The 13,714-nt window shown below is 42.2% G+C and overlaps 1 protein-coding gene across 1 annotated transcript in view; it reads left to right on the top strand.

The window, feature by feature from the left end:
* Snd1 (staphylococcal nuclease and tudor domain containing 1) overlaps window positions 1-13,714 on the top strand; it is a 427,841-nt gene that overhangs the window by 241,006 nt on the left and 173,121 nt on the right. The window contains exon 14 of the mRNA XM_059257458.1: window positions 12,676-12,748. Coding sequence (XP_059113441.1) covers window positions 12,676-12,748 — 73 coding nt within the window. The remainder of the gene's footprint in view (window positions 1-12,675; window positions 12,749-13,714) is intronic.

A 13,714-nucleotide genomic window follows, 5' to 3' on the forward strand; every position in this document is an offset into this window, starting at 1 on the left:
TTCTTGTTGATTGTGTAGCATAGGCTGGCTTCAGACTCGCCAAGGGTGGCCAGATGTGGAGGTCTGCCTGTTTCCATCTGTAGAGTGCTGGGGTTACAGGCGTGGGCCACCACACCTACCTTTCCATGTGGGCTTTTAGTGAACATGTTATTCACATTTAAGACCAGCTGGTAACGCCTGGAGTCAGATCAAAGCCTGGTTGGTGCCATGCTTTCTTGGGGTCTGTACAATTGGGGAATAACATTAATGTGTGTTCTCTCTCCTGTAGCTAACCAGCTCTTTCTTTAGAACTATAATATTCTAAACAGTAATGTGCCTGTAGGCCTAGCAGTTGAGTGTCTTAAACAGGAGGAATGGAAGTTCAAAGCCACCCTGGTCTACATAGTAAGACCCTATCTCACAAAACAAACAAAGCAATGACAACAAAGGAAGACAGTCCTACTATGTAGTTTTTCTCAAATGCTGGGGGTAAAGGCAGTCCTCCTATGTAGTATCTCTCAAATGCTGGGGGTAAAGGCATATACTATCATGCATAGCTTACAACCTAGTATTTTAATTATTTCTGGAATCTATTAGAGTCTGTAGCTTATTGCAGAAAAACAGAAGTTAGGGCTTTATTCATTTAAGGTACTTTTTCATCTCAGATTTTGTGATTTCAAGGTCAGATGTATATATCCAAAAAAGAAATCGATGCCCCAGCTCGACTGTGGGAAAACAATTGTACTGAGCGATCTAGCATCTGAACAGATTGAAATGAGTTGAGACTCATTTTGGACATATGAGATGAAGTTAGGGTGACAGGCTTTCCCATATCTTTTCATGTATATTCCATCTCTTCATGGCACACTGCAAGCTTGGGAACCTGGCGCTGTCCTTAGTCTCTGAGAGGCAAGCATAAACCCGCCTTTCTCTCTGCTCTGCGTGGCTCCCTCAAGAACTCATTTTTCTGATTGAGCAAACTCTCTCTTTAGAACAACAAAAAACAAGTGCTCCTGCCTTGCTGAGTTCTGTCTCTCCAGTCTCCAAACCCCACAGGCACCAGCCTCTTGCTTTTTTCAGTATGATTGACAGTACAACGGGAAGTTGTAGGCTTCTCTACCTGAAACTCTAGGAAACTCTACTAACATTGCTATCAGTGTCAGATCAAAGGTGGTATGCTTGATGACTCTTCCTTTGCCAATTTCAGTGGGCATTATTAGGAGGGATACAGCTCTCATCAGGTGACTCCTGGTGGTCTTCCCAGTATCCTCGCATTGATAGCCATCACTTAGTGAAAGCATATTGTAAGTCTCTTGAAATCTTTTCAGGGCCACTGGGAGAGAATTGTCCTTGTTCTATACCTGCTCAGTCAGAGCTGCTTCCCTGAAGGGAGTTTTCTAGAAACTTTCAAGAAGTAGGAAAAAGTCATGCCTCTAAAAACAAAAGGAATAAAAAAGGTGAAGTCCTCCATGCTGTATCTTCAGTTGTACTGTCCTCCGCTTACTGATTTTAGGAACAGACTAGAATACACCTTTGGAGAATGAGGGTGTAGCTCAATGGTAGAGCCCATTTCTAGTATGCACAGGAATCAAAGTCAATACTCAGCACCATAAAACCAAGATAAAATGGAGCCGGCAAGATGGCTCAGAGGACTAAAAACTCTGGCTGAGCAAGCTTGAAGGCCTGGATTGACTACCCAGAACCCACATTTTAAAAGACTGATGCAATGTATACATTTGCAATCCTAGCACTCATGCTCGAGATGGAAGGTAGAAACTGGGAGTCACCCAAAAGCCTATGGGCATCCAGCCTGGAGTATGCAGTTATGCAACATAGAAACAGGAAACCCCCTGCCTCAGCAGAGTGAAAAGGGAAACTCCCGAGAGTTGTCCTTTTATCCCCCTACAACACACACACACACACACACATACACACACACACACACACACACACGATAAATAAATAGTAAATAGACAGCAATGTAAACATCATGACTTAGCAACAAAAGAAGTCAATGTACTTGTATGACGTATTTCCAGTTGTTAAAGATCTTGAGCTGAAAAAGCAGCAAATTTCATCACTGGACAGCCCATAAGAAAATTAGTGTGGAAATTGAATGTGTGTTGTTCCCTGCAAATATTTGTGTATTTTGAGATGTTAGAACTGCTATGTCATATCCTAAGATATAGATAGCATGCGTTAATCCAAACTCCAAGGAAGCAGATCTTGCTGTCGGGAGGAGTTGTTCTTCTCTGCTTTGTCTTGCATGTGATGGTTTTGCATTCATTTCTCCTCTGTTGTCTCTTTTTTTCCTTTAAGTATATTCTGGGTCACAGGCGTTGAGAATAATAGTGACGAACAAAAAAGAGAATAGATTCAACCCTTTACAAAGCATGTAATCTCAGAAGGATGGGCATTACATAATTTGAGTAGTATCTCTAGATATTGCTATTTTTCCTGTTTCTTTTCCATTCTCGCCTGTTTCTTAGCCCTTCCTTTTTTATCCTATTTATTATTAACAATGCTTGCCTTACATCTTTTTCTATCCCATCTCTAATTTCTGTTAAATTTTCCCATGAGAGTGTCTCCTTGAAATCCATCTTTTCTGTTCAGCCTATGTTCTTACCTTCTCCATAGTTTAATGGTCCAGCTTTAAATAAACCAAGATTTCTCACTTTGAATCTAATGACCTCAACAAGTGAAAATTCTCTTTAAATAAACCAGGAACTACTGAACAGTGTTAAAAACAGCTTTTACCTGAAGCTTTTCTCTTCCCTGATCATTCGCCAGTTCCTGTAACACCAGGGTACTTCTCTGGCTTTTTGCGTGAGCATCATAGAAAGCAGAGGTAGAGAACTAATTGTCTGCCCTCTTCCTCCAGCTGTATTACCTCATACCAGAGCAGGTTGGAAGGGAGAATGGACTTTCTCTGAAACAGTCTTCTGGCTTCCTTTCTTTTTAACTCTGGAGGTCCCCCCCCCCCAACCCTATTTTTGGATTGCAGTTTGGTGTTACAGTCATGAGGTTGCTAATTGGCTTCAGCACATGGTGGGGACTTGGGGGAGGGGGTTCACTGCTGGGGGAGTAGGGTAGATCAGCTATTGCAAGTGGATTTGATAACAGGAAAATACATTAAAAGAGCTGGTGTGGGGAAGTGATTTGAAGACACAGCTGAATGTGGGGAAATTTAGCTTTTTCCCTTTCTTCAGAAAAGATGATGCACTCAACATCCAAATAGCAGTAATCAATCTGCATTTAAGGCAGCACAAATGGCCACTTCTGGAGAGCTGTATAATGCCTCCATTTCCAATGAGTTTTCTCCTTTAGGATATTAAGAGGATCTGTTCCCTCCCTTCATCCTCTTCTCTTCCTTCCCCTCCCCTGGTTCTGATGCAAGCTCTGAAAGCTCACTGGTGACTGAGGGCAGGGGCTAAGTTGGAGCCCCTTCACTTTGTTTGCTCCCCTGGGTGCCAGGTTTGTGGAGAGTTCTGCCAGTCATGGTCAGATACTAAGCTGCTAATGAGCACGTCTTACATAATATTTCCTGCAGTCGTTAGTCTGTGCTGATTGTAGTCCTTCGGAGGACATTGTTCCAGACTCGCCTTTCTGGACCATCTGATCACAGTCCCCATTCCTTCAGCACGTGCAGCTGGTCTCTTCAGAGCAGCTTGTCCATTGTTTTCCTTCTTCTTGTCCTCTTAGTGGAGTTCTTGGTCCTTCCAGAGAACATTGACACATTTGAAGATCATCATCACATGCTGAATACAATTTCAATCTGAAATAAACTGTAATGGTGAGGTGATAACCGATTGAGGAACACAGTTGTAAACAATTCCTGACCACTGTAAAGCAAATCCCATTATGTGACCTTTTATGGCAGATTTCATCTTCATTACTTTAGCAGTTGTAACCATGGTTATAAGCAAAGAGAACAAGGCAGGAAGCAGACAAGCTTAAATTTCTCTGCATGCTTGACTCTCTTTTCTTCTTCTTGACTCTGGTCTCCTTCACATGCAGCTTCCAGCTCCTTAGTCCTGTTGCTTCTGAGCAGCCTCCAGCGCTATTGAGTAATGTAGAGTAGTTGGCAGTGCCAAGATGCTTGCTTGGTTCAGCTCTTCTGCAATGCGAGGTGGCATAGTGCTTCTGAGAGCTGAGATTGTATTAGCTATATCCCTAGCCTACGTGGTTATAACCCTTGAAAATCTCTTAGAAGGCTGATAATTTGGGTAATTAAACACTGATCCATCAATGCACAGTATTTTACAGCTGCTTGTGAATCCACTTCATAGCTTTCTTTCATTTGCCTGCTTCTTTGCATCTCAATTTCTAGTAACCTCCCTCGTGCATTTCTATTTTATCTTAAGCTGCCTCTGTTCCCCTCCTGCTTTGGACCCAGAAATTGAGAAGGATTACTTCCCATTCCTCCTGCTTTTGCATCGATTTCAGAGAGCCGAACCTCCAGAGAATGCCAGCAGGTTCAAGTCAGCACAGCTTACACTGGAAAAGGATTTTCTAAAACCTGTGCTAAAGATATGTTGCTTTTCACTCAAGTCAAAAGACACGTTACATTTTTCTAAAACTGGTCTGGTGAGATGGCTCACTGGGTAAAGATACTTGCTGGACTACATAGTGGAAAGAGAACAGAACTACCTTTCAGTCCCCCTGCATAATAAATAAATAAATAGACGTAATTTTTTTAAAGTAATGTAAAAACTTCTATAACTGCCTTGTGTCTGTTAAGCAACATACTTTATCAAGTTTATTGTGATAAATGCAAGAATTTACAATATATAGTTGATTTAGATGAATAAGTAAATAGTTGCAAAACCAAAGATACATTTGAGGAGTGAGCTGCATGTAAGAATCACTTGAATCTAAGAGTATTCCCCACCAGTGTCCATAGAAGCCACTGTGTTCTGTCTAGTTTCCTCTGGGGAAGGGAGGTACAAAAGATACATCACTTCCTCCTCACTCTGTGCCATAGCAGTGATTCCATGCCTCTGAATTTATCTTAGGAATAAGTTGTTCCTTGTGGCATTATTTATAATAATGAATATAATCTATTCATGGAAATATCTAGCAATAGAGGATTGATTAAATGATGAACCATGGATCCATGAGATGGATTTACTGTAGAACCATTAAAAATGAAGTAAAGAAGTCAATGGCATAGGGAAGTGTTCATTTAGCCATTTGTTATAGAAAAAAATTATGAGCCCACAAAACTTTATCCACAGTGGTACCATTCTTTTAAGTATAAATGGGAAGATATATGTGTATTAGCACTCAGAAGACATTACAATAGAATTATGAATCATTGTTTCCTATTTTTTATGATGGACTTTGTAATCAGGACAGCAAAAACTATAAAGCAGTGTCACTAAGGCAATTTTAAGTAATCTGCTTTCTGAGCCTTTTTGATTCCTGATGACCGTTTATTTCTACCTAGCACTAATACTCCTTTGATCCTAATCTGGGACCAGTAGCATTTGCTTCTCTTCAGCAACTGCACACCCATCCCTCTGCTATGAGCTCGTAATCCCTCCTCTCCCTCTTTCCTCTCTGCAGACACAATACAATAGCATGTGCCTTCATTTCTCTCTTTATTAGTTTTAGATGAGAGGATGACCTGGAGTTCTTTGTTATTTGCTTCACTGACTCATAATATCTACTGACTCATTAGTTCGCCCACCTCTCTAGACCGTAGGACTCAATTTCCTCATTTCCAGTCTGTGTTCTCTCCATCTTTTCTGTCTATCTTATCAGTAATACTCATTTTTGTTGAAAATGCAGCTGCATAATCTTAGTGGTTCTCCTCCCTGCACCCCCCAAACACACACACCTGCCATTCTGCACCTGGGTCTGGTCTGCCTCTTTTCTGAATTGCAGGACCCAGGAACCAGCAGAAAGGCCAAAGGGATTGTTTATTGTGACTATGTTTCAGAAATCTGTGTTTAGTTCATGCTGAAGCACCACATTTCATCACTGTGGCCCCAAGCAGTGAGAGGTGTTGGAGGGTTAGTGTTTTTGTTCTCTTTGTTCTGATTTGTAACCTTTATGTTGAGATTATTTTTACTTCTTCTAAGTTATTTATCATCACAATTGGGTTAGTTTGTTGTTTACAGTGGTCTGAGCTCTGTGCCCCCTCCCTGCTGTGCAGACTTCTGCTCATTCACTGCCCTGGGGTATGAGGGAGAGATAGTACTCTATCTACCCTAGAGCTTGGGTCAGGACCCTGCATCCAGGGGAGCCAGCAAGCTTCAAATAGTTGCCCTTCAGTAACTCCGGCACTATCCATGTCTGTAATTTGAAGTGTTTTCAACATTCTGCAAAGACATTTATTGCCAGACTGTGGTGGTGCACGCCTTTAATCTCAGCACATGGGAGGCAGAGGCAGGAGGATCTCTCTGAGTTCAAGGCCAGCCTGGTCTATAGAGCAAGTTCCAGAACAGCAAGGGTTACACAAAGAAACAAAAAACAAACAAACAAAAAGCATTTATTTGCTCAGCGTTGCTAGGCACACTTTAACTTGTGTTTCTGTAATAATGAAAGGGCAGATCTGTGTTAAGTGCTGTAACAAACATTAAGGACGTCATCCTAAGTAACCCTCAAAGGGCCTGCAGTTTAGTTGTAGGAAGGAAGACTAGAACAAGAAGCAATGCAGATTTGTTTGTTGCCAGTTACAGCTCCATACTAAACTTAGCGGTTACACACGCGCACGCGCGCGCGCGCGCGCGCGCGCACACACACACACACACACACACACACACACACACAATTTTACTACTGTTTCAGAGAAGTTCATAGAAACTACCTGACCCCAAAACCTAGCTTTAGCTTAAAAATAACTGACGTAGCAGCTTTTTTTTTTCTTATTTTTAAACACGGATTTAATGGGATTATATTGCTAGCAATCATGGAGCCTGCTTAATGATCAAAGGAATCTATTCAGCTACCTGCTACCCCACTAAGGGTGGTGCTCAAACAGCCACCCACTACAGGGGTTTTGTTTGTTTGTTTGTTATTTTGTTGTTGTTGTTATTTATAGCATATGTTCGTGTAGCCTAGACTGGCCTCAAACTTACTGCATAGCCAAGGATAGCCTTGAACTCCTAAATCTCCTGCTGCCTCCTCCCATGTGCTAGCATTATAGGCATGAGACATCTCACTTAGCTGTAACAGCTGTTTTTAAGACTGGCTGCAGATAAATGACAACTCTTCTTTTTTTTATTGATTTTTTTTATCTGCTTATATGTATGTACACATGCATGGGTTGCCCTCAGAGGCCAGAAGAGGGCGTTGGATCCCCTGGAGCTAGAGTTATAGGTTGTTTTGAGCCACTTGACTTGAGTGCTGGAATCTGAATTCTGATTTCCTTCAAGAGCAATAAATGGTCTTAACCACTGAGCCATCTCCTTAGCTCCCAAGTATATGACTACTCTTTTCATTTTATAGTGAAGAACCTGGAAGGTCAGATGAGATGGAAGAGAAACAAAGCTCGTATGTAGAGTAGATAAGAGGAAATGGACTTGATTGGGTTAAAGGCTGTGGGTTTGAAATTATAGAAAGATATAATTGGGACTACACGGTAGGTTCCTATGAAAGTAAATTGTGAGAATAAAAATTTCTCCTTGATGATAAGGGTACATTAGCTTAGGTATGTCACTTGCTAGCATACATGAGGTCCTGGGTTTGGTTGCCATTGCTATCATTAATAACAAAAAAAGAATTTCCATTCAGTTTCATCTTGGCCTTTCTGGGATCTAAGCAGAGGAGGGAAATGATGAAATAGAAGTCATGATGGTGGTATGCAATATGGAATCCACGTTAATATCCATCATTAAAAATGGCTGATGAATTTATTTTAAATATTTGTGTAGTTATCTCGGGCTGGACCCTGAACCCCGAGGGTTCCAAAAGGACAGAGTGAGCACTATGAAGAAAGAAGAAAGTGAACTGAGAGGCCTCTTGTTACCCAATGACCAGAAATACATAGTTCAAGGGAAAATGCGGATGCTGAGTTCCGTTCAAGCATTCCTGACTTCTGGCACGGTGTCCTTTCTTGTCCATCATCTCCCTGCTACTTATCCTTTCTGTCATAGGCCGTTTTTACTTTCCATTATAGTATTTCTTTAGATCTTTTTATGTATGAAAGCAGTCCCTTTACAAACCCACAAAAGGCTACTACTCTCTAGGAAAATCCATAGAAGTAATTATAAGTAATTTCCTGTCCCTCGGGTGATAGATATCTCTAGTGCCCTGGCTGAAGCTCTTGTGCACACATGGTAAGATTCACTGTGCGGCAGCCATTTTATGATTGCAATAAATGCTTTAAATTTATTGAAAAATTTGTAATTTAACAAAAAATATTAGTTCAGAATAACAACCTGCCATCCCTGAATTGATAATACAGTAATTACCGTAGGATGGGCCTGTTGGTTGGCCCAGTTTGGATTCATCCTGCAGTACCAGCTTCTGTCTTGTGGGAGCTCATCCCTAGAAAGTTTTTATGCTAGAGAGCACAGACCCTAAGAGCAGACTTGGTTCCTGTGCACTGAAGGTGAGTGAGTGAGGTCCTGTTTCTGGTGTGCCCAGGCGCTGTGGATGGGGTTGCTGTCACAGCTCTCATCTGTTTTTGCAGAGTGCTTGCATAGCTCTAATGTGTGTGGAACCTGTATCTTACTCTTAGACAGAGACTATTCCAGTGACCCGGACGGAAATTATCTTCTACACTGTAGCACCAAACTGTCTTACTGGGCCAGGGAGAAACCTATTGATGCACACTATACCTCTATTATTAGTCTTTTTACGTAAGTACAAATAAATATCCATATGAATAATAATTTGAAGTTTGAGGAACTGGCTATGCTGTCAAGAATTCCAATTAATTGTGTTTAGCTGGCACCGAACAGAAATTGACAACCATGTTGGTCGGGGAACATTAAGCTTGAGTTTTTTTCTGTTTGTGCAGAGATAATACAGTGTAGTGAGTGTGTATGGTCTTGTGTAGGCTTGATTACAAAAGTAGTATTCTCTAAATAATGGAAAGCAGGCCTAATGTTATAGTTCACCTTCATTGTTACCTTTTGAACGTGGCCAGAAATTGATCTAATTTAACCATCATATCTTAAGCATAAAACAACCTATCTGAGGATTTTTCAAAATGAATGCCTGGATGCAAGGATCTGATACACACCTTTTAAGAACAAAGCTAATGGGGGCTGGAGAGATGGCTCAGTGGTTAAGAGCACCGACTGCTCTTCCAGAGGTACTGAGTTCAATTCCCAGCAACCACATGGTGGCTCCCAACCACTTGTAATGAAATCTGGTGCCCTCTTCTGGCCTGCAGGGACACATGCAGGCAGAATACTGTATAATAAATAAATAAATCTCAAAATAAAATTAAAAAAAAGAACAAAGCTGAACACATCTCGTTTGCTATATTTTTAAAGAAAAACAATATTAGGACTTAGTTTTAAAGAACTCTTGTTTTCAATGTTACTTCTACATTGTTGTCCACATTTTCTGTTTTCCCTTTGGTAGCTGCATGTTTCACCTTGGTTAAGTCCCATATCTGGGACACAGAAAGAAGCACAATTGTAGCTTACCATGCCTTGCTGCTCTTGCCTGGCTTTCTAATTTACTCGGTGCATTTTTCTTCATGTATATGAGTTGTTCTCCAGTCCAGGAAACGCTACCAGTTCACCAGCCTTTTGACATGAACTTACCTTTTCAGAGGCATATTTATTTATTTTGAAGGTTCTTCTTGGGAAAGAGACAAATTCAGGCCCCTGGTGCTCAGAGGCCTCATTGTCTTGCCTTGTAGGAGTGAGGTGTGTCCAGGTGGGAGTCAGTTTGCCAGGCCTTCTGAAGACTGATTCCCGAGGGGCCAAATCCGGAGAGTCTGTTGGTGACAGGAAAGGTAGTGGAAATGGGGATTTAGGGAGCAGAAGCACTTCATCTGTGGCTTTCAGCCACTGGTTTCTGTCTAAACTTGTTGTTCTGTTAGTTGCACGTCCTAAGAACTGGGAGCAGTCCATCCTTGACAGTCGGTCCTAGTCAGTGGCCGTCAACAGGATCCTGAAAAGTAGCAGACCAGTCGTGATGGGAAGTACCCCTATCCATTTGCAATTGATTCCAACTCAAGAGTAACCTTGGCACACAAGGAACTTTGAAATGCCTTCTTTTGAGTAACACATCGGATGAGAGTATCTGTATGGTCTTTTTTCCTGCTAATTATGTACTTATCCTTAGTGTAGAGTAGACATAGACTGGCTCATATGACTTCTGGAGGTGAGGGGCATAAGGAAGCATGTAGAGTAGTGTGATGGCGGGTAAAGGTGCTTCACACCAAACCTCATTGATTCTTTCTAGGTCTGTAGCAGCAGGTTTGTTCTCTCCACTAATTAAAAGATTTAACCAAAGGAAAGAAATAGTAAGAGAAATCTTGGGGAGTTCCAGTTGACCCATCATATAATATGGAGGAAGTTGGATGTTTACTCTTGGGCTCTTTGTCTCTTTAATGAAAAAATTAAGAACAGACTCAAACAGAAGTACAAGAAGAATTTACTAGGGTTTAAAAGAAAATATACACTATAGGAAAACTGTAATTCTTCAGCTGCCCAGAGGAGGCAAGTGGAAAAGATAAGCCCAAGAGGTCGGCCCAGTGGCAGGGATTGTAACTCTACAAAAAGAATAAAGAAACCCAAAGAATGAGAAGTTCCAAAGCCTGTGTCGGCTCTGGCCAGCATCCAAAAGCAAAAGAAAGAAGAAATAGTTAATTCCTTCTGAGTCAGGACTCAGGAGGGCAAACAGACCCTGCCAAAGCCCTTGGCAGCCCCTAGGGACTGCACTAGGAGATGGGAATATCAGAAAGAAAAAGTACTGTATCTTAAGGTGAACCTGCCTCTCTAGGGGTGGTTCCCTAGCCAGGTGCTTGACTTGCCTGACTGAATTAAGTCTCTTGGGATGAGACAGGGCATATCTCCTAGAGGTAGATCCCATTCCTTGCTGTAACTTGATGACCTACCTGGGTTCTGTCCCCGGGAACCACATGGTGGAAGGAACAAAACCTACTACCCAAGTAGCCCTTTAACCTCTGAAGGTGTACATACACATTGCAAATACATGAGCTCATACAAGTACATGAGCGTAATTTTTTTTTAAATAGGTATCTGTTCACTCCAGATATGGAGGATACCCACAAATCCCAGAAAGAATGTTGCATAAGTCAGTCTTGGTGAACCCATGAACTTATTGAGGTTATTTACAGGAGCCATGCAAAAACAACTACACCACCATGAATTCCCCTATGGAAACTTCTAGGCACTGTACTCCTCCCTTACAGGAAGCAGTACCACTCACCGGAAGCTATACCACTCCCTTACAGGAAGCTATACCATTCACAGGCACTGTACCACTCCCTTACAGGAAACTATTCCACTCACAGGAAGCTATTCCACTCACAGGCACTGTACCACTCATTTACAGGAATCTATACCACTTAAGAGTCTCCCTCAGAAACTGTTCACTGGTGGAAACAGCACACACAAAAGGAAAGCTTGAGTGTGTTTTTTTTGTTTTTTTTTTTTTTTTTGAAAAGCATTTCAAACAGTTGAGTGAGTGACAGATTGCCTGGAATGGCAGAGAGGATTACTGAATTGTCAAAGCACCAGCTAGCTACAGGTGAGAAGCATGGCCATTCTAGGTGGTGCTGAGCAGGTCCTCCCTGATTTGGTTTGTTGAGGTTAGGTGACCCCAAGAATAACCTCTTTAGGGAGATATTGCCACCCCTTAAATGCAGACCGGAGGAGGAAGTGTAACCAAGTTTCCATGCACAAACCTGGCCCTTCTCTAGCAACTTTCTCCATGCTTTCTTTCGAACCCAGAAACCTTACAAAGGCTGGAGTAGGGAGCCCTGAACCTTTACTGTGCGGGAGGTTTGAAGCTATCAGTACTCACATGGGCCGCCTTTAGTAGTGGAAGGGCTTAATGACTTAACCAACCAGCTCTACACTGTGGCTTTTTCCTATTCCACCAGTAACCATGCCCAGTAGTGCTGGGTAGTTAAGAGATGGGAGATTGGTACCAACCAACCCATGGTAAGATATGTGAATTTCAGAGTTCCCTGCGAAATCCTGCTGTTTCCACCCCACAAGTAATCAGAACAAAGCTTAGTATCAGTTATATAGCACTCGCTAATTTTTCCCCAGTCTTAAATGGCTTTTCTGTACAATATTGCTTCATTCCAGGCAACTTATCTTTTTACCTGGGAGGAACTTATTTCCATTAGAATTGGAACACTAGCTACATATTTTGCATTTAAAATGTTTCGTGTGATTAAGCACTGAAACATTATTACTTGTGCTTCTTAGGAGTGTGCGCTTCCAACTGATTCTTCCTTTGTGCCCAGAACAATGCCTTTAATTTGGAAACAAGTGAGGGAGCTCTCTGATTACCAGGCACAGCTAGTTGAAACTGGCAGCAAGTGCTGGTAACTGGGCTGGGGAGAAGAGCACCTTCCACTGTCCCTGTCAGCGCCTGCTCCTCAAGGCTGTCTGCTCAGCTGTGTAGAGGGGTTTGTGTAGTGAGTGGCACATCCTGTGTCAACAGCCCCTACTCCTCGTCCCCTCCCTGCCCCCACTCTCTCCTGGTGTGGTTTTTATCTTAATGGGTTTTTCTCTTCTGCCCTTACAGAGCTATTAAGAATGGCAAAGGACTGCACAGCAAGAAGGAAGTGCCCATCCACCGAGTTGCTGACATTTCTGGGGTGAGTTGTGCCCTTGAATCCAGCTGGGAGCTCAGAGCCTCCAAGAGCCCGTGTGCTTAGTACTCACTAAAGGACTCCACCTACCTGTTTTCTGTAGCTCTCTGCTTTTCAGGCCCTAAATGTGACTTTTTCCAGGGTATTTTAAGGCATGTGTAGCGACTCTGGTTTACATTAAGGAAAAGGATGATTTAAAACCTCCATTCTATTTCTTTACCTGAGCTGTTGCTCCTGTTTTTAACTATTGTGAGTTTAGAAGATACTTTATACTTCCCTGTCGTATTGAAGTAAAATTAGCTCTTGGGTTTTTTAAACCTATTTTATTCTGTGAATGAGAAGTCTTCATGGTAAAAGGTCAAGTGTAGGTTATGAGAGAAAGTCTAGGAATTACTTGTGACTTTTAAATGAGTTCTTTCTTACAGCTTGCCTGTCAGCTGGACAGAATGGAGGTTTATGTGACTGTGCTAAGAGATAATAAATAAGGACAATATGTAGAAGAACCGGGGATGAATACTTCCGAACCCCCAAAAGACTGTGTCCTAGCAATTTTTTTGCAGTGAAGACTTACCCATGCCTGTTTTAGATCTCTTCTGACTAAGCAGTGCCCTGCGTGTTGAGAGGATTTCTCCCACAGATGCTTAGTGAATGCCCAGTATGTGTGGGAACTGCTGTAGGCACTGTGACTATAACAATTATGGGGGCGGGGGGGGGGGGGGGACGGCCGGACATCCAAGTGGGGAAGAAACATCTGTAGTGCTATCTTCTATGAAGAGAAGTGATAGCAGCTAAGGGAGGTGAAGGATGCTGGTGTTGATTTCACTCTGGTGACCAGGGAAGGCACCCAGCGTGTTCTTTTCACACTGCTCACTAATGGCTAAGCAGGGGATTGGTGTGTGCCATAGGTGAGGAGGACCATAGTACACCATGAGCTAAAGGAGAAAGGACCAGTTAATCAGAGCATAGACATGC

The sequence above is a fragment of the Peromyscus eremicus genome, chromosome 3, assembly GCF_949786415.1.
Source record: "Peromyscus eremicus chromosome 3, PerEre_H2_v1, whole genome shotgun sequence".
Taxonomy (NCBI): domain Eukaryota; kingdom Metazoa; phylum Chordata; class Mammalia; order Rodentia; family Cricetidae; genus Peromyscus; species Peromyscus eremicus.